Raw genomic sequence first — 24,852 nt, forward strand, 5'->3', positions numbered from 1 at the left:
GTAGTGTTTAAGAGGGCTTTTATATAAGGTCTTGTTGAATTAACCGAAAATATGTAAGCATGATACGTGGGGCGGGGCCTTGAATACTCATACTGTAAACACTAGCCAGTTGCTGAGCTCTCGTGAGCAGCAGAGCTTCCGTGAACGCGGCGCGCTTTGACTTTCATTGGAGTTTTGTTGATCCCGCGAAGGTTGTGTTAAATTTAACCAAACTCAAATCAGATGGCGGTAAGACCTTGAATGGTGCTTTATATATATACAGCATATGTATTTATATTTATGTGCCAGTTCTCAGCTTACAACTTTCTATTTTTTAACTTGTTCCCGAACTGCAACAGTTATTCAACAGTTGCACATCCCATGTTAACGCTTTGTGTAGCATGCATATGCATTCATGCATATTAATCTTTTCTTGAAATAATTTTGTAGATGAACCCATTGACACATTTTTGCTTTTTTCTGTTTAGTCATTAAATTAAAGGGTGTGCATGTAAGGAGGCTGTTACATTACGCAATCATCATCGGTAAGTTGGAAGTAACACTGGAAGTATCAAATTGTAACTTGTAATTACATGTTTTGAGATTTACCAAACTATTCATACTTTACACAAACATATCACGAATATATTTGGGATATAAAAATGTATTTCAAAAGGAAAACATTTTTTCTTACCTTATTGGCAAACAGCTTTTTCTTGCATTTAAACATTAATTTCACCAAATTCTATTGGATTTCTTCAGAAACCAAGATATTAATGCTTTTGCTTTTCAGATGTGTATATCTTGTTTTAAGAATGTTTACATGTCAGTGTTTTCCAATGTCAAATAATAATATGAGTAGTAATATTTGTGTTTGCCAAAGCCAGACCCGTCAGCCCACAAGCATGGCGTTAGAGTCCCTGAATGACCTGCATATAGAAGATGAAGGGCAGCATTACATCTCTTCAGAGGTAAAGATGAGCCAAATAGTGCTGCCCTGTCATGCCAACCACTGTGGGGAACTGAGTGTCGGTCAGCTGCTGAAATGGATGGACTGCACAGCATGTCTCTCTGGTGAGTGGCACAACGAATAAAGTGAAGCATAGTCATTATGTCAGTCATAAACAGGAAGGACTCTGTTTCAAATTCAATCTCATTTTATCTGCTTCTATTGCAGCTGAGAGACATGCTGGATGCCCCTGTGTAACAGCTTCTGTTGATGACATCTACTTTGAGCAAACCATAAGGTACACAAATAATATCACTTATGTTTTAGATGATCAGAACCACTTCTCAGTCTCTTCAAAAAGCATCCGAACCAGGGTGTCATTTTGCCTTAGGAAGAACCTGCAATGTTTTCTGGTTTATTGTGCTTTTAAGCACTAGACAAAGACTTAAAGGAAAACACCACCTTTTTTCAATATTTTACAATGTTTTTACCTTTAACTTAGACTAATTAATACATACCTATATTTTTTCAATGCATGCATTTAATCTTTGTATAGCGTGTTGCGACTGTGTTAGCATTTAGCCTAGCCACTTTCATTCCTTAGGATCCAAACAGGGATGAATTTAGAAGCCACCAAACACTTCCATGTTTTCCTATTTAAAGGCTGTTACATGAGTACTTACACAATTAAGTATGGTAGCACAAAATAAAAAGTGTCGATATTTTAAGCGGATAAATATGAGAGCACTAATGGTGCTTTTCCATTGCATAGTACCCCACAGTTTGGTTCGGGTTAGGCCGGGTCAGCTCACCTCACTATTGGCTTGGTTAGCTTTTCCATCGAGTTTAGTAACATTTCGGAGTGGGAGGGATTACAGGCGTGTTGTTATATTTGCACTGCCTACTGCTGTGACATCATACAAGTGAGAGCGTCGTTAGACATTCCCATATTTTCATTTATTTCTCAGTCTGCCACAAAATTAAAATTGACCATCACAAATAGATGTTTGCACATTGCATGTATCACTACCTCTGTATCACATTGACAGTTTCTGTACAAACACCTGTGGCGTCAGTCGACGCACTCCGCTGAGCCTCATTTAAGTTGCATTTAAGCATATATGCGGACGTGTGCATCGCGAATGTGCCGCCACAAACTGCAAGTGTGGAAAATTTATGGTGTTCCTGATTCTCAACCTGTGGATGTTTATCATCTCTAAAAGGGAGTTTGGTAACTTACAGCAAAGCACAACAGGTTTACTCGAGACAGTGCCAGCTAGCATAAAGGTAAAGCTAATCTTTTACATTATAGCGATGACTCTGGTAGTGACGATTCTCTCAGACCAATCAGTGATCTACAGTGTGTTCACGTCATGTTTTGATATCAGGTGGTACCCAGGTGGTACTTAAAAAAGTTTCGGGTACTACGTACCGCACGCAGTGGAAAACCCCCCAAAAGTAAACTTGGTGGCGTCTGAATTCATCCCTGTTTGGATCCTGGGGAATGGATGGGGCTGGGCTGGATGCTAGCATGTTCGCGGCGCACTGTACGGAGATTGAGTGCATGCATTGAAAAAGGATATGTATGTATTAATTCATCCAGGTTGAGGTGGGAACATGGTAAAATGTTGAAAAAGGGTGGTGTTTTCCTTTAATTACTTCTAGCAGAATATGTGAATAAGATATTCAAGATTTTTATTTGTCAGTTATATGCATATACAACCTGTAATGAAATGAAGTCTGGTATGCTCTTTTAGACACAATAACTAATTATAGTAACAGTAACTAAATTACTTAGAATAACTTAGTATGTGTGAATAACTTAGTGAATATGTGAATAACTCCACATGACATGTAATTATACTCTGTTAATGTTTTACTTTGATTTGAAAGCTACAATTGTTTTTTAGTGTGGGACAAGTGGTCAACATCAAAGCCAAAGTCAACAGAGCCTTCAATTCAAGTATGGAGGTAACCAAAGTTTATATAAATATTGCTGTACTACATTTATGCATGTGGCAGAATTAGTCTTATAACTGCTTAATCACTATGAAGGTAAATGACTTGTATGTTTGTTTGTTTGTTTGTTTGTGTGAGGTGGGAATAAAAGTAAACTGTGAGGACCTGTACAGTGGTCTGCATTCACGAGTCTGCCAGGCCTTTGCCACATTTGTCGCCAGAAGCACAGGGACAAGTAAGGTGTGAAAAGTGTTTACAGCGTGCGTCCATATAACATGTACAATGTTCTTTGTATTAATATCATATATGGTATGACCTATGAACTTACGGTCTGTATTTTTTTTATCGGTCTGGTAAGAGGCTAAACTGATCTCTGAAATAAATACCTTGTCGAAAAATAAAATGCGTTGGTTTGCTAAAGACAAGGGGAGACGACGAGAATGTATCATAAGTGTGCAGAGAGGTTTGGCAGCCAGTCAAGAATTCAAGGACCTGCAGCTAACATTGTATACATTCATTTTGCATAGTAATGTTAGCCCAGTGTAATGGTTGATACACATTAGCTATGATATATGAACGAAGGTAATTTACTTATCATTTATTTCCCTTGTTATCAAAAAACAAACTACTGTAAAAGAACTGTTGTTATTGATTATATGTGGAAGTCTACCGGAAGTTGCATTTGCTCCACAAAAGCCTTTTGTTCATGTTGTTGCTGCCGAAACCATCGATAATATCTTAAAAGCAATAAAGTATGTGTTTTTAAGAAACTTATTATCATTTTTTATTGAAACTAACCCTCCTGCGGACTTTTAATTAAATTATTCTAATATGCTGATGATAAATGTATTGAATGCTCAAAATGTATTTGCACTATGACTGCAGGTGCAGCTGAAGCAGGTAGTTCCCTCCACATACAGAGAACAGGTGGAAAACAGTTTAGCAGCCGAGAGAAGGAGAATGCGACTTAAACATCATGAAATCATGGATGAATTGCTCAACAACACAAGCTTTCAGATCACTGAGGGTATGTGTGGTGTAACAGCGTAACTTCCCCTTCTTCCATACTGTATACTCAGTATAACTTAAGAAGTAACTAGACTCTTTCTAGACAACTTTAGACTCAGTTTTTCCTCTGTTGTTTTGTTGTTGTTTCTAACAGAGGCAGACATCCGTGAAGAAGATAAAGCCGTGGAGACTGAACGGACACGTGTGGAGAGTGTTGAGCTTGTACTCCCTACTCATGCCAATCATCAGGCTAACACATTCGGAGGACAGATTATGGCCTGGATGGAAAATGTGGCCATTATTGCAGCAAGGTGTGTGGCAAAGTGCAATTTATTTACAGCGGTTAATGTTTAGCCTTGTCAAACCTTTATCCAGCACCAGATCAGGGTTCAAGGTTTGTAATGTTGTGACAAAAACTTGTTTGTTTCTTATGTAAACTGCTGAAAATGTAAACAGTTTCACGATCATTTTTAATAGGAGTGCACCGATAAATGCCTATATACATTAATAATACGTGGCCGATAACTATTCTGAATCGCACAGCCGATATTTTTCAGTTATTTCATGTACTACGGCTTTTGATCAGTAAGTCCTTCCTTATCGATCTAAAATCACTGATAGCTTGAGCCGTTTATAACATGCATTTGAAAAAGCAACACTCGTCAAACATAATCATTATACATATTCTTTATTATCATGAAAATACCTGAAAAGGTTTGAAAAACAGCAATATAAATATATCCTTAAGACATTTCCTGGAGCTGCTTGTGTCTGGTTCTTTGTCTGCAGCGCATATTGAGTTTCTGTACGAGAGCGCCCTCTGGCGTAGCGGCATTTCACCGTAATTTATTGAGAATCATAGCAAGCATCATCAGCAGATATTTCGGTGCACCCCTAATTTTTACACTTAATAAAGTTACATACCTTCTATGTAAATATCAAAGAACAATTTAACATATTGTTTATTTTTAAAATAAATATGGGACCCAATGATCTATTATATTGATATCTTGGTCACCATATGATAAATAACTCATTGACATACATAGTAGGATAAAAGAATACTATGGAAGTGAATGGGGCTTCTGATCCGTTTGGTTTCAAACATTTCTGAAAATATTTTCCTTTGTGTTCATCAGAACTAAAAATTGGGACATTTATACACAACATGAGAGTGAGCAAAAAATGACAGAATTTTTATTTTTATCTTTTATGAATCTTTCATTCATTTTTATTAATCAGTTTAATTTAAAAAAAGATGTTTAAAGATATTTCTTCTGTTTATAACAGTCGTTTATGTAAGGCTCATCCCACTTTGAGGACCATAGACATGTTCTACTTCAGGGGACCTTCTCAGGTTGGAGATCGCTTGGTTCTGAAAGCCATTGTCAACAACACATTCAAAAACAGGTGGGCTTGCAAATGAAACCACTATGCAGCTTTTTACACAATAATAATACACTCTTAAAAAAAGAGCTTAGAAGGTTCTTTACAGCAACAGTCAAAAGTTTATCAAAGAACGTTTGTACCATTTCATAATCTAAAGAACCCCTTTTTACTACAAAGAACCTTTTTTTAATCAAACGATTCAGCCAGAAATGGTTATTCTATGGCATCGTGAAGCACATTTATTTTTAAGAGTGTAATGTCATACAGCTTATTGCTTTATCTTTGGCTTAACAGTATGGAAGTAGGTGTATGTGCTGAAGCCTATCAAGGAGAAGAACCTCTGAGACACATTAACAGTGCCTTCATGACATTTGAGGTGCTGGATGAGAAGGGAAGGCCATGCTTACTGCCCCCCATAATACCTGAACCTCAGGTAAAGAATACAGATCTGCTTTCAGATTTATTTCCTAAACAGAATTAACAACAGGTCCCAATAGCTTTTTATAATACTAATAACTTCTGATATAATAGGACTGAATTTAATAGAAAATTATAAAATAAGAATTTTGAGTGCTACTCTGAATTGTTGACAGGAGGGAAAGAGGAGATACCGGGAGGCTCTTGCCAGGAAGAAGATACGACTTGATAGGTTACATGCTTAATACAATGACTAGATTGTAGTATCAACAGCTGACCCAAAGATGTCACTATTCATCTCTACTTTTCAGACAAATGCTGTAGATGCATATAATAATTGACCATTTTTAAGGATTTAATTTGTGGGTTATTAGGGGGATGGGAAATAATTGAATTATATTTTTTCTTCAAAAAGACCTTTATGTATCTGATCTTTGTGGCTATTCAGGAAATACATTATCTCATGTAAGCAGACTGAAGTGCCACTGTCTGTGCCCTGGGATCCCAGTAACCAGGTAAACTTACCTTACGTGAGTTTTGTGGTTTATAGTCCATGCCTGTTTGCCTTTAAGCCATCTTAAAACCTAAGGGTTGACAAAATGTACTTTCAGCAGATTTATAATTTAACAAAAAAAATGTTTTGATAAAATTTGGTATTAAATTTAACCTTAAATGTTTACATTGGCAAAACATGTTGGTGTTACATTAAAAAAAATCATATATGCTTATAGTGTATGTTACTCACATGTGTAGCTTACAGTGTACAGTATCTCTTCTCTGAGCTGTTTCAACATCATTCATATGGTGGTGTTTTATGTTTTTTTTTTTTTTTTTTTTAGGTATATCTGAGCTACAACAATGTGTCTGCCCTGAAGATGATTGCAGCCAAAAACAACTGGGTCCTCAGCTCAAAGAAGAACAAAGTAAGCACTGGTCTCCAAATGTCACTTATACTACATCATAGAGTTTACACAACAAATATTGACTGCATTACTTTGCATTGAGCAGGTGAGTCTGTATACAGTGGAGGAGAAACAGAGTTTGTGTTTCAGGGTGGAGTTTGAGGTGGATGTCCCAGCACACAGAGCCTTCACCCTCGTCTCAGATCTCAGACAAAGACAGGAGTGGGATCCACACTATACGTAAGAGATAAATATAACATGATTACACGTGAGCATGTATGACTGCCGTATGCCATCAATGATTCATTTATTACATGCCATTATGTTTTGTAGTCGGTGCGAGCTGCTTATCGGGGTCGATGAGGATGATTTCATCTATCAGGTTATCACTCCGTCGGTCGGTGACAAAGGAAAAGATCAAGACTTCATTTTATTAGCTTCCAGAAGACCACCCTGTAATAGCGGGTGAGACGACATTTACAAAACAAGATTAAACAGCATTCACATATTTTACTTTCATAATCTGACATATTGAAGTTATTTATACTGTGTATTGACAAATAATAGTGCCAATTTAGATTTCAACGTGACTACGTTTAATATTCTTAGGGATCCGTATGTTATTGCCCTACGATCGGTCACTCTACCTACTCACCCGCCCACAGAGGGCTTCAACAGGGGTGAGGTGGTCTGTGCTGGCTTTACTATTTATGCAGTGTCAGAAAGTGTCTCAAAGGTAGGACATTGCAATATTAAACACCTGAATAGCTATAGTCTTTCATAAGCGGTCAGAATGTATTAAGAGTCTGTGACATATTTCTGATTTTTCCCTCAGATTTCTTATTATAATCAGGCCAGTCCAGAAGTGCTGCCATACATATCCACTGACATCGCAGGGCTCTCGTCCAGCTTCTACTCAACGTTCTGTGCGTGTAGCCGGTACCTGCGGGAGAATAAAGTTGGTCCGTCTGCCTCTGATATATTACCATCTGCTGTTGAGCTGAAAACTCCATTGTGATGCAGCTGATATTTACTTTAAAAGGGCTACATCCTAAACGCATTTTATTTTTAGTCCATAACAGTGCCAAAGAGCCTGGTGATATGAAAAAGACTGTTGGACCCATTAGTTTCCAAAGATTCACCAGCTCTATGAATTAGAGTAGTTAAGTGAATGCATCGACACTAAGTTTGTGTCACTAACCAACTCAACTACTTTCGGTTGAATAACTTGAAGTAAAGCAACCATTACTCTTATTTGTAGTGAATTTTGCTGAGTGACTCTAGACCACAAAACCAGTCGTCAGGGTCATTTTTTGTATAAATCTCTAAAGTCTGATTGAAAAAGCTTTTCATTGATATATGGTTTGTTCGGATAGTACAATATTTGGCCGAGAGACAACTAATTGAAAATCTGCAAACTGAGGGTGCAAAAAAATCTAAATATTGAGAAAATCGCCTTTAAAGTTGTCCAAATTAAGTCCTTAGCAACACATGTTACTAATGAAAAATACATTTTTATATATTTAGGGTAGGAAATTTACCAAATGTTTTCATGGAACACGATCTTTACTTAATATCCTAATGATTTTTGTCATAAAAGAAAAATCGATAATTTTGACCCATACAATGTATTGTTGGCTATTGCTACAAATATACCTGTGCAATTTATGGTTTTGTGGTCAAAGGTCACATATACTCACCTAAAGAATTATTAGGAACACCTGTTCAATTTCTCATTATGCAATTATCTAATCAACCAATCACATGGCAGTTGCTTTAATGCATTTAGGGGTGTGGTCCTGGTCAAGACAATCTCCAAAATGAATTTCAGAATGGGAAAGAAAGGTGATTTAAGCAATTTTGAGCGTGGCATGGTTGTTGCTGCCAGACGGGCCAGTCTGAGTATTTCACAATCTGCTCAGTTACTGGGATTTTCACGCACAACCATTTCTAGGGTTTACAAAGAATGGTGTGAAAAAAGAAAAACATCCAGTATGGGCGAAAATGCCTTGTTGATCCTAGAAGTCAGAGGAGAATGGGCAACTTTGACTGAAATAACCACTCGTTACAACCGAGGTATGCAGCAAAGCATTTGTGAAGCAACAACACGCACAACCTTGAGGCGGATGGGCTACAACAGCAGAAGACCCCACCAGGTACCACTCATCTCCAGTACAAATAGGAAAAAGAGGCTACAATTTGCACAAGCTCACCAAAATTGGACAGTTGAAGACTGGAAAAATGTTGCCTGGTCTGATGAGTCTTGATTTCTGTTGAGACATTCAGATGGTAGAGTCAGAATTTGGCGTAAACAGAATGAGAACATGGATCAATCATGTGGTTGGGTAACCTCTTTGCAGGTCTGTTGCATAAGGCACTATCTCACAACAGCTACATTTTATAGGCATACTTCAGAATGTTTACATAGTACATTAAAGGTCACGTTCTTCCTGATCCCATTTTCAACCTTCAAACGTATCAAACTTTAGTTAGTGTGTAACGTTGCTGTAATAGGATAAATAATACCTGCAAAATGATAAAGCTCAAAGTTCACTGCCAGGCGATATATTTTCTTTAACAGAATTCTCCTTTCAAAGCCTACAACGAACGGCCGGTTTGGACTACAGCCCTTTACTTTCCGGTTAAATGACGAGTGTTTGACTAAACTCCGCCCACAAGAATACGTCAGTCGCCAGCTTTGGCTCAAACTGCTCTGCTAAGCTAAGCTGCTGTGGAATCACAACACACTAAACAAACTACACAATCAGAACTCGTTACGTATTCCTGAAGGAGGAACTTCATATAGAACAAGGAAGACATCAGCCCATTTTTAGGACAGTGAAAACAGCGCTATAGAGAGAAGTACACTGTGTGAAAAATAATGAATTTTTTTTACACGGGAAACATGAACACATGTTTTATTGCGCACTGTAAACACAATCGAAGCTTCAAAAACACAGGAAGAATGGGACCTTTAAACTTTTTTTTACAAGGTACAAGGAAAACCCAACCAATAAAATGTCAGCTTTTAATAATGAATTCATAACACTAACATTGTTCTTGTGTTACAAAAATGTATGTTTGTTATTAAACAAATGTATAAGAATAAATTGAATAAAGATGTGAAACATTTTAATCTTGTCTGTGTTTATTTGCAGTCATTTTGGTTCATTATACATCGTAAAGTCTGCTATTTAAAGTTTTATGCAAAAGTCATTTTTACTACAGACAATTTTCCACTGTAGGTATAAGAGATGCATGATATTGTATATTTGTCGATATCTAATGTGCTCGTAAATAACCTATAAGTCATTATCTGACAATAACATTGAGATGTCAATAATATTGTGCATCCCTAGTAGGAATGGATCTAAATGATCAGTCAACAATTATTAGACCTATGAAACAATATAATTTAAATATTAAACAGCTATATACAGGTTTATTTTTCAGATTTTATGTACAAATCTAGCCATATAGACAATTTAAAGGGCACATATTGTGCATTGTGCATAACATTTTTACAAGGTTTGGAGATAAATGTGTGTTGGCATTGTGTGAACACATCAACCCTACAATGAAAAAAATTCTACCTACTCATTCTTTAATCCCCATTAAACCAAAGTCTCATTTAGACATGCTGTTAATGTGATGTCACACAAACAAAGCCCCGCCCACAGCTGCTGACTGGTACATTTTACCCAAACATTTACCTTTTCTAAATGTGTTTGTTAGCATGCTGTAGAGCTAATGCAGCTAAAGATACTATTGTCTCAGTTTGTACTCACAGGAATCGGATCTGTTTTTAACCAAAAGGCTCACTGTCTGTCGGTAAGGGAGTGAGAAGATGTAGCTCATTTGATTTAAAGGTACACACTTGAAAGCAGCGTTTTTTGCTCCCATTCAAATAGGGGCATTTTGGACATGCTATAACAAATGATCTGTGGGGTATTTTGAGCTGAAACTTTACAGGCACACCTGAGACTTAACATGACACCCTAGGCAAAACAGGTGCCCTTTAAACAGTACTGTAATTACAAAACTACGTTAATACTATGGTATATTATTGTAATTGTTATACTAAAAGCAGATATGGTTTATTTTATAAATCTTTAGTTAGACAGCCTTGTTATATGTTTTCTGTATTTTTTAGGCATGTTGTAGTAGATTCGCTGCCTGTTTCCTGCTCTTATAGACATTAAGGTTGAGGTCACAGTATTAAGGTGTCTTTCATCTGCCTGATGCTCTAGAGTAAGCGAAAATCGTGACTCGGCATGCACAAGACTCTTAAGTCCAGCCATAGACCTGTCTATGGCTTCAGCCTGCAGCTGCAATGAAACATCTTGCCAGGTCCCCTGGAAGAGCTTCACCATGTCATCCACAAGCCCTGGTGTGTAACCTTGATCGAGAACCTCTTTAGGCCAACCTGGAGCCAGAGTCGCATATGGGTAGATTTGATTGACAGATCTCAAGAACTCTTCTCCCGTCATGTAGCCTTGGATATGGAAGACTCCGTGGACTACGTCCATGTTGATCCAGGTGGGGTGGTGGAGAATGTCCTTGTCATAGGCTTGTCGGAGGAGCTCCAGTGATGGGTTAAGCTGACTCTGGGACTTTATCCTTAAGTAGAGTCCCCATGGCTTTTTGGAGCCAAGAATAAGGTCCAGACAGTCCTGAAGAGGCAGCTCAGGATGGGATCCTCGAATGACAGGAATATTTGTTTGGCCTGTGCTAGATATAACTGGAATCACAAGCATTCCTCCACTGTTGTCTGCAGAGAAATATAGGTATTAAGATATACCAAATGTTTGTTAGTATTTATGTGAATGCATGATAAAATGCTACCTCTGAGCAAAGATATCAGGGAATATTTGTCAGTCACAGTCTCCCACTGAATGTTGAGACCACCACTGTTCACAGGCTTAAAATAATCGACTATGTCTCCACCTGGATAGAATCTTCTGGTTCTGTTACTCTTTTCTGAAACAAAAATAGGTCTGGGTTAATTCATATTCACAAAGAGTAATGTATATGACACAACTGTATTATCACTCACCAGCAGCTTCTTTGAACTGCGAAAGCACTGGCTCATAGATGTCATAGTAGATATGCTGGGGATTGCTGTTGTCTCTGATGAAGAGAAGATCGTTCACGCTCGGGTTCTCCTTACCTTGCCATAGGGTTAAGCTGAACCTTATCATAACCAACAACAGTGATTCAGAATTTTTCTAATGTCACAACATGAAAGTATACTTCTCCTCAACAAGTCACATGAATTGAGGTATTCATGTCTGTAGCACAAACAGCATGGGCTGTGTTAGGTAGGGGGTTGACCAAACCCTTAACCATAACAAGAACTTATTTTCCAGCTTCCATAGAGTTAAACATTAGATTTTTACCATTTTAGAAATCATTCAGCTGATCTCCTGGGCTGGCGGTACCACTTTTAACATAGCTTAGCACAATCCATTGAATCTGATTAGACCATTAGCATCGCGCTCAAAAAACTTGACTCTTCTGTAGTTTCATTGAGACCAATGGAAAATTAAAAGTTGTGATTTTCTAGGCAGATATGTCTAGGAACTTTACTCTCAGTCCAGCGTAATAATCAAGGACTTTGCATCTGTAACATGTGTGCAGCAGGCACAATGATATTATGCAGTGCTCGAAAATAGTTCCCTGCTATTGAAAGTTACCAAAGGGACTACTTTCAGGAACTGCGAAATATCACTATGCCTGCTGCAGCCATGTTACGGCAGCAAAGTCATTGATTATTACGCCAGAATGAGAGTATAGTTCCTAGCCATATCGGTCTAGAAAATCGCAACTTTTCATTTTCTATCAGTCTTTGTACACGTGGTAACCACAGAAGAGTCAAGTTTTAAATAGGAAAAATATTGAAACAATGGTTATTTTTTAGCGCAATGCTAATGGTCTAATCAGATTCAATGGATTATGCTAAGCTATGCTAAAAATGGTACTGCCAGACCCGGAGATCAGCTGAATAGATTCCAAAACGGTAAAAATCAAGTGTTTAACTCTAGGGGAGCTGGAAAATGAGCATATTTTCCAAAAAAGTGGAGTGTCCCTTTAAGTTACCTTGAAGACTGGTTGAGTAGCCAGCTCAGATGTGGCCACCCATTCTTGGCCATCAATGCATGAACAGGAAAAGTGATCTTCTGGGGGAGGTGTCTTACAGTAGAGTACATCTGCTCCACCATGCTGCGAGTGTACGACACATTTGGAAAGATGGAGAGGTAAAGAACCGCCCATCCTGGAGAGATGGTGACATCAGGAAATTTCGTCTGAATGAGCCCAAAAAATCTTTTAATAAAAGTAAAAAAAGAAACTGCATTGTCACTAACTCAAATATAATAAACATACCACAAAACAGTGATTCAAGTAAGTGTTATCAAATAATAAATCAAATTCAATGGCAACTTCATGCTCTTACTCAGAAGCATTGATCACTGGCCAAAAGTTAGGGACGTTAGGACCAGGAAGAATATCTGCATTTATCCACACTGGCCGGTTGATTCCCGTCTGGTTTTTCACTCTCAGCAGCTCCAGTGAGGGTTCCACAGCATTAATGCTCTTAAAGTCCAGTTTTATCCCTTTAAAGAGAATGATTACGCAATAGTTATTAAACTACTAGTGACATCAAATATGACATAAGATCTTCTACCAGTCCATAATCTTCACCTTTCTCTGATTTGAGTACAGCATCCAGCCACTCTTTCAGAGTGTTATCACTGTATATGTCTGGTGGATGAGCCATAATGGGAGTATTGGTTTCATTAGCTGTGTTATGACCTTGTACATTTACATCAGCCTCCAGGATCATAATATCACCTGTAACGTTTAAAGGCCATTTAACATGTAATTATGTAGTAAAACTCATATGGTAGTTTGTAATCAGAGCAGCTGTATATTATGCAATTACAAGTGACGAAGTGAAGTTCAACCTTAAGCTTTAGCAGTGGTGGCTCATGACTGCTAATCTGAGGGGCGCAAATTCAAAATATACTAGTCAACATTTGAAGTGGATCAAAAAAGTTTATCAAAGTTGTCCTAAGACAAGAATGGTATTAGGGATTGGTTTTATGTGAACTTTTATTAAAGGTTTTGATTCACTTCGAATGTTGACTAGTGTATGTGTTCGGAGTGTCATGTGTGTTGCTTGTGTTTTCAAAATATGTGTTTGTTGCGTCATGTGAACCATGTGCATGGTGATCTGGCAAACGCGATCGTCTCTTTCCTCATAAATCCTTTAGACACGTCTGCAGCAGGCACGTGTTTTGACAAGACACGTGATGCACATAGGATCACTCGACACGCAGAACATATATTTTGAAATTACAAACCACACACATGATGGGATACATACACGTTGTGACGAACTTCACATCGAGCGCCCTCAAAAAAAGAAGTCACCGGCCGCCACTGAGCTTTGGTTCAAAATAAAACATGAACCTGTGTAAAGTTATTACTTACTGTTTAGGGCTTTTGTCAACTCAGATTTATTGTTGGCTGCATGATACCAGGTTGCATACAGACCATCTTTCTCCCTAATCTTTCCAGTTTGCAGAAGAAAATCGAGCATATCTCCATTAGATGGGAAAGGATCTGAGGGGACTGAACTATCTGAGGTCATGCACAAACAGTATCCACAATTACACATTTCACCAAAACTTTCATATTTGAACTGTTTACGGAGTTAAATCTGAATAAAAAACCATAATGAAAATCGCATTGTGTTGTTTTTTGCTAATTATAAATCAACATCTCACATTCATATATAGTGGGGCTTATCCTAGTCCCAGACTAAAATCTTGAGCTGTCTTAATTTAAAACATCTTGCACTGGCATATCTTAAAGGGACACTCCAACTTTTTTTGTGAAAATATGCTCATTTTCCAGCTGCCCTAGAGTTACAGTTTTACTGAAAATAGTCCCCTTGGTAACTTTCAATAGCAGGGGACTATTTTCGGGCACTGTGTAATATCTTTGCGCCTCCTGCAGTCATGTCACAGCAGCAAAGTCCTTGATTATTACGCCAGAATGAGAGTATAGTTCCTAGCCATATCGGCCAAGAAAATCACAACTTTTAATTTTCCGTCAGTCTTAGAACACAATGTAATAGAGAAAAGTCAAGTTTTAAATAGGAAAAAAATCTGAACTCTTTGGTTATTTTTAGCGCGATGCTAATGGTCTAATCAGATTCAATGGATTATGCTAAGCTATGCTAAAAGTCGTACCGCCTGACCCGGAGATCAGCTGAATGGATTCCAAAAAGGTACAAATCAAATGTTTAACTCTAGGAGAGCTGAAAAACTAGCTTTTTTATTTAAAAAAAGTTGAGTGTCCCTTCAAGACATATCAGTGCCGTTGTTATGTCTCAATATGCACCAGTATTGTTTTTTGTAAAAACTACTTAAATGTCCTAATATAACTAATGCCTAGTCCTGGATTTATCTGGGAAACTGCCCCTTAAAGGTTCAGTGTGTAAATGTTAGCGGCATCTAGTGGTGAGGTTGCGAATTGCAACCAATGTCTCAGTCCACGGCTCACTCCTCGCTTTTGAAACACATAGGAAAGCTACGGAAGTCCCCACAGGACAAACATGTCATCATTGGAGACAACTTAGTAAAAAAAGTTAGTCTGCTAAGGGCTTCTGTAGAAAAATGGTGGCACAAAATGGTGACTTCCATGTAAGGGGACCCTCTGTGTATAAAAACGTCTCTTTCTAAGGTAATAAAAACATAACGGTTCATTATGAAATGTCTTTATACACCCCTGATATCATAGTTATGTATAGTACATTGCATTTCTGTCAAGAGATCCTTCTAAACTTTACACACTGCATTTTTAATGTAATATTCCATGTCAAACCACAATGTAGTCACATAAATCAATAATGCAATAACACTGAACAGGGTCCATACCTGAGTTTGTGGTCAGAATGATTAAGGGTATAGCAATGATCAGAAGAAGTACAATCAGACCAAACCCAACACACAACATTATAAACTGCTCTCTTGTAAAGATGCCCAGAATTGCTTTTGGCTCCTTTCCATCTCTCTCTTCATTCTCCTCTTTGTCGCTGTTCTTTTCTTCTTTATTATCCATTGCTTTGCAATATCAATTGCAAGATCTCCTGAATGTTTGTTCTGTAAGTGTCAGATTGTTCTGCACCTGGTGTGCTATGTTATTAAGTGTGTTGTGTTATTTCCTGAAGTCTAATCATTGAGGACTTTCCATTGCCTTTTATCAGCAGGCCATAAAACGGTGTGAAATTGCATTGGCCGCACTTTGTATTCTTGGTGGAAATAACTGAACGTGAAGCGGCTTTTTTTCTTTGGTTAAATAAAGTGATAATTAACTGTGTGCATGATGTTGCTTATGTGTAACAGATATTAAATCATACGACAATGTGTGCAAAACGATTTTTCACATTTATGGCTATGGGTTGCAAAAAACTCAGGTACAGGTACATTAAAATATCTTCTTTTTTCAAAACAAAACTAAACATGAACTATTGTAAAATAGGTGCGAAAAATGTCTCTGTGCTACAGTGATGTTATCTGATTTTCTTATCTAGAGCTGTTTGAGGCCTAGATGTTTTTTCAGGTAGAATGAGTCTTATCTTTCTCTTTGGTGACCCTTCAGCTGAAGAGACATATTCTTGGATAACAGGTGCCGGAGAGCTCATTTGGTCCACACTGCCAGTCTGATCATCCATGTCCTGCGAAACAGCGGATTCACTCACAGGAAGGGCAAAACTTGGATTATTCAGCTGCTGAGTTTCGGTTGCATCTGTAGTGCTGCTATATGATTGACTGTTTAGGTCTGTTAAATTGGATGTTAGTGGTGGATCAGAGCTCTGCAGGCTTTGGCCTTCAAGAAGAGTCTCTAACAAACTGTCAGTCAACAGCGATTCAACCTCCACAGGAATTATATTTTCTGATTCATCTGGGGTAGCACCAGTTACAATTTCTTTTGCAGCATCAATAATATCCTGAGATTCGGAACTTGAAATTTTGTTTTTACTTTTAGAGTGTTTTGCTTTATGGGAAGATGTGCTTTGTTTTTTTTGAGGATGATGTATCCTGGTCTAGAGCATCTTCATCCACCTCATTTCCTGAGCCATCAATGTTCTCCTTTGATTTTCTGCCGGTCGTCTTTTTTTTAGATTTTTGCTTTTTGCTTCTCAGTTTTTCTTCTTCATTCTCTTCATCACCAGACTTGGCGTGAACCCTGGTTTTTCGAAGAGGGTTTAAATTTAATTTAACCTTAAGTGTCTTCTTAGCTTGTGTTTTGGATTTGTGGGTTTTTAAATGCCCCTGCGTGCTACTTTTAGTCTTAACCGATTTACGGTCGCTCTTCTGCGCAGATGTCTTCGAGCCTTTTATCCTACTCTCCCCTTTGTGTCTGTCAGTAGGCTTGGTGAAGACACGTTCCTCAGATCCTGATAGATCAAAAGTAACACTCCTTTGAGAGGCTAACCTAAATCCCAGCTCACTGGATTGACTCTCACCACATTTCCCAGTGCTGGATCTATATCCCAAGACGTCTCTGTATAGCATAGCGTCATGCATTTTTTCTTCATTTTGAAGTCCGTTCTCAGAGTGATTTCGAAGCGGAAAGCTCTTGTTATTACTCGCAGCTTGCTTATATTCATAAGTCTGATGACAGTGCAGACAGCTGATGGTTCTGTATATTGGCTGAGCGCCACTGTCCTGAGCCTGGCGTTTTAACAGCGAGTTATTTCCACGAGTTACCAACTCGTAGTGTATTTGGTCTGTGGGTCTAAATGGTCCTCTCTGGAGGGCTGAGAAATGATTACTGAGGGCCAGCTGTTGTATTTTGACAGCTGAGATGTCGTTTGAACCCCCACGACGTTGGGAAGGAATATCACGACTGCCTAAATTCTGGCTGCTCTGAATTCCCGACCCCTTCTCATTGTGTATTTGTACACTTTTGTCTGTGAATAAAAAGGATAATATGATAATGAAGTATCATTCACGCCCATAGTACATGAACACAGGTGCAGGATGAGTCACACAATGAAGCAATTTTTTTAAAGGGATACTACTCCAGCCAAATATCAAAATTAACCTATGATGTACTCACCCTCAAGCAATCTGAGATACATGTCGATCATCTTTAAGAAGAGCACATTTGGAGTTATTTTAGTAAATGTCTTTATTCTTCTGAGTTTTTTAATGGCAGAAAACAGGGATCAGGGAACAACTTCGGACTTTAAACCCTCCCAAAAATTCTATCCAACCTTCACAGAAGTAATCCACATGAATGATTCCAAAGGTTTTCTGCAGGTAAGCAATGCAATTTTGTAAGCAAAATATCCATAAGTAAAACTTTATTACCTGTAAAAACTAGCTTTCGGTAACCATCCGGTAACCAGTTTTAGCATAGTGATGGATGGTTGATTTCCATGGGTACGCGGTCACACAGTTACTCTTGTGAATCACGTGAATCCATGATTGCGTTGTTACCGGAAGCTTAATAAAGTTTTAAATATGCCTATTTTTCTTACAACATTGCATCAATTACCTGCAAAAGACATTTATTAACCCCTTGGAGCCGTGTGGATTACTTTTGTGAAGGATGAATGCACTTTTTAGGACTTCAAAGTCAGAAGTTGTTCCCTGATCCCTGTTTTCTTCCATTATAAGCTTGAAAACACAAGGACATTTAATATCTCCAAATGTGTTAATCTAAAAGATGATGGACCCATGTATCTCGGATTGCCTGAGGGTGAGTACATCATGGGGTAATTTTGATATTTGGCTTGAGTATCGCTTTAATTTCTTGTTTTGAGTTTATAACAACAGTTAGACTGCAAAAAAATTATTTTCAAGAAAAAAAAATTTCTCAGTATTTTTGTCTTGTTTTCAGTAAAATATCTAAAAATTCTTAAATTAAGATGCTTTTTCTTGACCCAAAACGACCCAAGAAAATAAGTCTAGTTTTAAGACCAAAAATACAAAATTTAAGTGATTTTGTGCATAAAACAAGCAAAAAAAATCTGCCAATGGGGTAAACAAAAAAATCTTGAACATTTATCTTAAACACTAAATTCAAGAAAAATTCAAGAAAAATTTGCTTACCCCATTGGCAGATTTTTTTGCTTGTTTTATGCACAAAATAACTTAAATTTGATATTTTTTGTCTAAAATCTAGACTTTTTTCTTGGGTCGTTTTGCTCATCAAGAAAAAGCATCTTAATTTAAGAATTTTTAGATATTTTTACCGAAAACAAGACAAAAATACTAAGATTTTTTTTAAACCATTTTTTGCAGTGTAACTTATGCTGGGTACACACTAGAAGATTTTTTACATCTTATAAGATTTTAAAAATGTGATGGACCACAAACTTGAGGATAAAAAATCCTAGATTTATCCGTATTGCTCCTATAGTGTGTGGTGTGCCATTATGTGTTAAAGACAGCACACCACACACAAACAGATTTTTAATCAGAGTCTCGACTGTGAACACAGGAAATCCCACAAAATCTCGCAAGACTTCAAAACAAGCATGGCGGAAGATATGCAGGAAGACATTTCAATGATAGTGCTTGGAATAATTTTTACAAGACACGTTGTATAAACATTCGTGCTGTTGCCACAAATCAACAAGATGATCCTCCATCTCTACTGTCCACATCAACTTCACTTTGGCCGTTTCTCAATCCGAAGGCTGTAGCCTGCTGAGGTCGCATATGCAGGCTGCATACGTCATGAAACCTGGTTTATTCAAGTTAACTGAGCATTACATTCACAAGTCATAAGTTTATTAAAACAATATACGATGAACAACGAATAATAGCCAATTTTATATATTCTGAAATAAGACAGTCTTGATGACGTATATACAGCCTGGAAATGCGACCTACGGATTGAGAAGCGGCCTTTGTGCTGCACCATGACTGCTTCCGTCTTCCCTCATCTTGCTTTCTGATTGGATATGGTTTCGTTTCACGTGATAATCTCAATAGCATGCTCACGTTTGTCCTCGGGATTCCCCACACACATCAGGATTTCTGTTCGTAAATATTCAACATGTTGAATATTTACGATTCGCGATCGGCGCGGCTCCGACGTTCTTCCGAGCAGGTTCGGACACTCTTAACACACCTCACATGAAGGGACAATCTGATAAGATAATCTGTGAAACCTTCGCGATACTCGGGACATAGCTAGGATTGTCGGAAGGGGGGAAATCGGCCCAAAATCAGCACGAATATCTTTTGGTGTGTACCCGGCTTTAGTATTTTTGTCTTGTTTTCAGTAGAAATCTCTAAAAAAAACTCTCTAATCAAGATGTATTTTCTTGATGAGCAAAATGAGTAAGAAAATAAGTCTAGTTTTTAGACGAAAAAAAATATACAATTTAAGTGAATTTGTGCTTAAAACAAGCAAAAATATCTGCCAATGGGGTGAGAAATATTTTTGCTTGAATTAAGTGTTTAAAAACATTTTTTTGTCTAAAAACTAGACTTATTTTCTGCCATTTTGCTCGTCAAGGAAATACATCTTGATTTAAGAATTTTTAGATATTTTTGAAAACAAGACAAAAATACTAAGTTATTAAGTTATTTTTTGCAGTGTACATTCCTAAAACTTAACAGTTAACTTAACTCAAACAACTTAAGTACACCGGTTGCATTAGGCCGTTTAAGTTTTAAAACACATACATTTAAATACTGTGAACTTGAGTCATGTGCAATTATGCACTTATATTCAAGTAGTGCGAACTTAAATATAAGTGCATAACTGCACATGACTCAATTTGTTTAAGTTCACAGCACTCAAATGTATGTGCTCCAAAACTAATGCAACCGGTTTACTTAAATGGTTTGAGTTGAGTTAACTTTTAGGCATACAGTGCACCACTTTGAAAGTTTGCTTGCTAGTTTACCTTTGATCCTTTGTTGCAACGCAGAATGTCGATCATTCCCTTTACACTGGTTACTAGCTGCATAGGCTGGCAAATCATCATCTCTGTCATGTTGTCCTCCCATGTGATTGGCTCTTTGCATGGCAATCTCTCGTTTTTGCTTTCGTACCGCAAGGATTGTCGAGTTGCATTTGTGGCAGGTGAAATGATTGTCCAGTTTTTCTGGTCCCATGTGATAAATGGAGTCTTCTCTGTCTTGGGAATGATGGGATTTAGTGTTGCTGTTGTACAGAGCATGGCTTATTTTTCCTTCAGAAAAATTCCACTGGTTTGATTCTGGGTCAGACGTTATAATTTCCCCAGCTTTATTTTCCTCCTGCACCAGTTTAGGTTTTTTATTGAGTTTATAGTATACAATGGCAATTATTCCCAAGGTAATCCCAATCCCACCTACAAATTGAACACAAAACTTTGGTTATACGATAATGAATAAATATTTTTACTCTAAAATCCAACTTATTTTAATCCATGGTTGGCAAAAATATGTGCAAACCCAAACGTTGGTTTAAATTAACCTAGAAAATGTCCATATTTGACCCAACCATGGGTTGAAACAACCCCAAGTTATTTTAGTGTTAAGATAATTATCAAAATAAAACTTCTGAATAAGATATACTCACCCAAAAATGAAAACACAATAGCGATAGCAACGCTTTGAACATATTGCTGAGGGGTGATATTACGTTTGGCTACAACCTCCACTGTGATGTTTTTGTTTGGTGGGACACAGTTTGCCTCAGTCAGCTCTAGCACAGTCTGCACTGCTGGGTTATCTGTATTCACACACACCATCCGCTGCCCATTGTACAACACTTTGTCTGGACCCTGAATGTAGCTGTTAAGGAACAAAGCCAGTTCTTTCAACTCACATGTGCAGCTCCAGCGGTTCAAATCAAGGTTCAGCACAGAGAGCCACGAAAGGTAGGAGAATGCATCCGGAGAATTTCGTAGATTGTTTCGGGACAGATCGAGGCTGCGAAGACGAGGTAGCCCTCGGAAAGTATTCCGATCCAAATATGTAATGAGGTTGTCGGACAAGTCCAAAGTTTCCAGGTTTCTCAGGTCGGAGTGGGTAAAGATGCTGGAGTTAAGGCTGGTGAGGAGGTTTCCCTCTAACTGAAGGGTTTTTAAAGCTGAGGAATTTTGAAACCAGGAGCCATCGATGTACCTCAAATCATTGTTACCAAGCTGAAGAGTCTCCAGTCTGTGGAGCCATATGAATGTGGAGCTGTTCAGAGACTGGCTGGAGATGCGGTTGTGGTCCAGAGACAGCGTTGTAAGAAAACCCAGTTTCTGAAATGCGTTCCCCATTATGGTGGAAATAGCATTGTTACTGAGTGCCAGAACACTCATGTTGGATAAATCAATGAGGTCCATGTTGTCCACAGAGTTAATAAGTCCATCAGTAAGCATCAAAGCTTTAGTTGTGTTCGGTGCATCTGAACATGGCAAAAATAAAGAGTTTACTCCATCTGAGACTAAAACTAAAAATGTATTAAAGATATTTTAGAATCTATATTTTTTATAATGTTTCAAAGAACTAATTTACTTACCAATGATTTTTAGGAGGTTATGGCAGATGATAACATCTTCAGAACAAACCACACAGGTAGAGGGGCAGAGTACAGAGAGCTTTACTTGAGTGATTGTCACCATCAATATAATGTAGATACCTAAGAGAAACCATTACAGTGGGCAATACAATTCTGCCACAAAATCAGCTGAATGGAAAATATTAAAGAATCAGCTCTATGTGACACATACTTATCATTTTTTGGCATTAAATTTGCATGGTGCTGTATTTGGACCTCCAAGAGAGCTTAGGTGATCCATGGTGTTCGATCAGCATGGTAAACGTCATCACTCAAACCTCAAAGACAAACGTTTACATTTATTCCTTTAGCAGATGCTTTTATCCAAAATGCCTAATGAGGGAGCATTTCATATTTGCATTCAAAGAGTACAACAGTTCATAGATCTGTTCCCAGTCAAGCTCTCCATCCCACATAACAGTTATTTTTTATACAATGTTTAATTCTTGTTTTGGCAACTGCACCTGATGCTGTTCTCCTTTCACCTTTGTTGCTTGGAGACACAAACTAAACGAGAAAGGTATTGTTATAAAACATGCATGATCTTCCACCTGTTTCCTTCTGGGGAGGAGATTGTCCTCCTTATGTTGTATATGGAGTGAGCTCGGCATATATTCTGTGGTTTTAACATGTAAAATGATTTTCACTACACTGTACACTGTACGTTGTGAGGGTTTTTTTTCTTTATCATGGAGAGGATAATGCGATCATCCACCACTGTTACCATATAGACATATAGGATTTTTAGGTTGCTGAGCTAACCAGTGTGTTGTTTTTTTTAGTCAGAATGTACCAAATTGTTGATCTGGCCACTCTTAATGTTCCTGCCATCTCTCTGATGGATTTGTTGTGTTGGTATGTATCACTTGCATGGAGATGTCCATGAACCGAATGATTTGGGTTTACAACCACAGCTTTCAAATGCAATTGCCACACTTAAAATCAATTGCAGATCTTTAGCATCTGTCATTCATGAGGAAATTATTTAACAAATAGACAATATCTGTCCATAAAACAGCTTTTAAGTCAACTGTCCCATTACTTTTGACCCCTTTAAAAAGGGGGAGTTACATATTAAACGGCTGTAATTCCTAAATCCTTCGGCCTATTTGGATGTGAATACCCTCAAAATTAAGCTAAAAGTGTGCACTGTAAGACAATATTCATAATATGGCTGTAACTGGAATAAACAGCTAAAATAACACAAAATGTTCCTCTGTCCCAATATTTATGGACCTGACTGTATTTTATACTACTTAAACTTAAAAAAGTTTTTACATTTCAATAAGTAATGTCAACTATTCACAGGTCAAAACTTAAAATAGTATGTTAAATTACCTTTCCAAACCAATGTTTTACCATGCTTTTTTTGTTAAGGAAACTAGACTTTAAATGTACATCACCCTCTTGTATGTATGACTTACTTTCCTATGTAAAACACTAAATACGATGTTAGGCAGAATGTTATGTACACACAAAATAAAGGTACAAGAAGGTACAAAAGTTGTCACTGGGGTGGTACCTTTTCAAAAAATACACTTTTGTGCCTATAAAAGGTGCATATTTGGTACCTCAAATGTACACATTGGTACCACAAAGGTACATATATGTACCAAAATGGTAAATATTAGGACCTTTTTAAAAGGTACTGTCCGTTGACAACTTTTGTACCTTTTTTTCTGAGAGTGTATACTGACAAATCCAGTCACCATTTGCTTCCATTTAATGGGAAATGAAAACATCGGGATTTTTTGGAGTTCTCCTCTAGTATTCTATGGAAGAAAGTTATAAAGGCTTAGAATGTTTTATGTGTAAAAAATATAGATTTGAATTACTTGACCCTTTAAAGGGGACATATCATGAAAATCTGACTTTTTCTATTTTCAATGCTATAATTGGGTTCCCAATGCTTCTATCAACCTAGAAAATGTGTAAAAGATCAACCCAGTAACTTAGTTTTGGTAAACCATTCTCTGCAAGCATGTGAAAAATCCCCTTTTGACTCCCCTTGTGATGTCAGAAGGGGATAATACCACCCCTTAATCTGCACTATCCAACCACAACACTGCCAATTAGTGCAGAGATCAACTAATTTGCATTTAACAAGACACACCCCAAAACAGCTAATTTTTGCTTCCACCTACAAAGTTGCAATTTTAACATCCTATAATAAATGATATATTTGGTATTTTCAGCTAGATCTTAAAAAAAGATAGATGTATCTGAAAGTTTTGTCAAGCAAACTAACTAGAATTACATCCATCCAACACTCCAAACTTAAGATCGTGTTAAACTAAACAAATGCTTGAGAAAGTATATTTCTAAACGGTCTGTGTTCATATCAAAACTATGCTAATAATATTAACCACACATAATGATGACATGCACACGTTTTTTCTTACCCCATCCGATCAAACACCATGAGTGTAAAATGTCCATGAGCTTGTTTCCAAAACTGATTGTTCATTTCAAAGCTTCCTCCTCACAATATTATTCTCCCACCGGCTCCACTGCCCTGCTCTCACACCGCATATCTTACAGCTACAATACGGCTGTGTTCAGTTACATGCAAACAGAGCATGCGTTGAGCCAGTGTGATACCTGATCTCAGAAATGTGGTACAGTGTCCAAAACTGATACCTGACAGGCAAGAACACACACAAGTTCAACTTACAT

The 24,852-nt window shown here is 37.6% G+C and overlaps 3 protein-coding genes across 6 annotated transcripts; 1 reads left to right on the top strand and 2 right to left on the bottom strand.

The window, feature by feature from the left end:
• The first annotated feature begins 20 nt into the window (after positions 1-20).
• On the top strand, positions 21-9,739 carry acot11a (acyl-CoA thioesterase 11a). Of its 3 annotated transcripts, none has more exons than XM_055202656.2 (17): positions 21-228; positions 468-524; positions 842-1,053; positions 1,157-1,226; positions 2,839-2,899; positions 3,026-3,127; positions 3,773-3,914; positions 4,050-4,206; positions 5,186-5,305; positions 5,579-5,717; positions 5,878-5,933; positions 6,150-6,216; positions 6,541-6,624; positions 6,710-6,843; positions 6,937-7,068; positions 7,213-7,339; positions 7,439-9,739. In XM_055202656.2, exons 3-17 carry the CDS (start codon positions 885-887, stop codon positions 7,619-7,621), a joined length of 1,743 nt encoding a protein of 580 aa, XP_055058631.1. In that variant the 5' UTR covers positions 21-228; positions 468-524; positions 842-884; the 3' UTR covers positions 7,622-9,739. The 3 variants fall into 3 exon arrangements, with proteins under 3 accessions (XP_055058631.1, XP_055058630.1, XP_055058629.1); XM_055202655.2 differs by having other exon boundaries at positions 867-1,053; XM_055202654.2 differs by having other exon boundaries at positions 22-228; positions 863-1,053.
• Positions 9,740-10,250: 511 nt separating this feature from the next.
• fam151a (family with sequence similarity 151 member A) lies at positions 10,251-15,736 on the bottom strand. Its single transcript, XM_055202653.2, has 8 exons — positions 15,549-15,736; positions 14,098-14,247; positions 13,306-13,455; positions 13,058-13,217; positions 12,703-12,927; positions 11,660-11,796; positions 11,449-11,583; positions 10,251-11,374 (listed from the first exon to the last, which is right to left on the bottom strand). The coding sequence occupies exons 1-8, from the start codon at positions 15,730-15,732 to the stop codon at positions 10,716-10,718; spliced, it is 1,800 nt and encodes a 599-aa protein (XP_055058628.2). The 5' UTR covers positions 15,733-15,736; the 3' UTR covers positions 10,251-10,715.
• A 934-nt stretch (positions 15,737-16,670) lies between these two features.
• lrrc53 (leucine rich repeat containing 53) lies at positions 16,671-24,765 on the bottom strand. 2 transcript variants are annotated; one of them, XM_055202660.2, is made up of 6 exons: positions 24,579-24,765; positions 22,349-22,454; positions 22,138-22,257; positions 21,205-22,023; positions 20,546-20,974; positions 16,671-17,587 (listed from the first exon to the last, which is right to left on the bottom strand). In XM_055202660.2, the coding sequence occupies exons 2-6, from the start codon at positions 22,353-22,355 to the stop codon at positions 16,671-16,673; spliced, it is 2,292 nt and encodes a 763-aa protein (XP_055058635.2). In that variant the 5' UTR covers positions 22,356-22,454; positions 24,579-24,765. The 2 variants fall into 2 exon arrangements, with proteins under 2 accessions (XP_055058635.2, XP_055058634.2); XM_055202659.2 differs by lacking the exon at positions 22,349-22,454.
• Between the last annotated feature and the right edge of the window lie 87 nt (positions 24,766-24,852).

This window comes from Misgurnus anguillicaudatus, chromosome 2 (genome assembly GCF_027580225.2).
Source record: "Misgurnus anguillicaudatus chromosome 2, ASM2758022v2, whole genome shotgun sequence".
Lineage (NCBI taxonomy): Eukaryota > Metazoa > Chordata > Actinopteri > Cypriniformes > Cobitidae > Misgurnus > Misgurnus anguillicaudatus.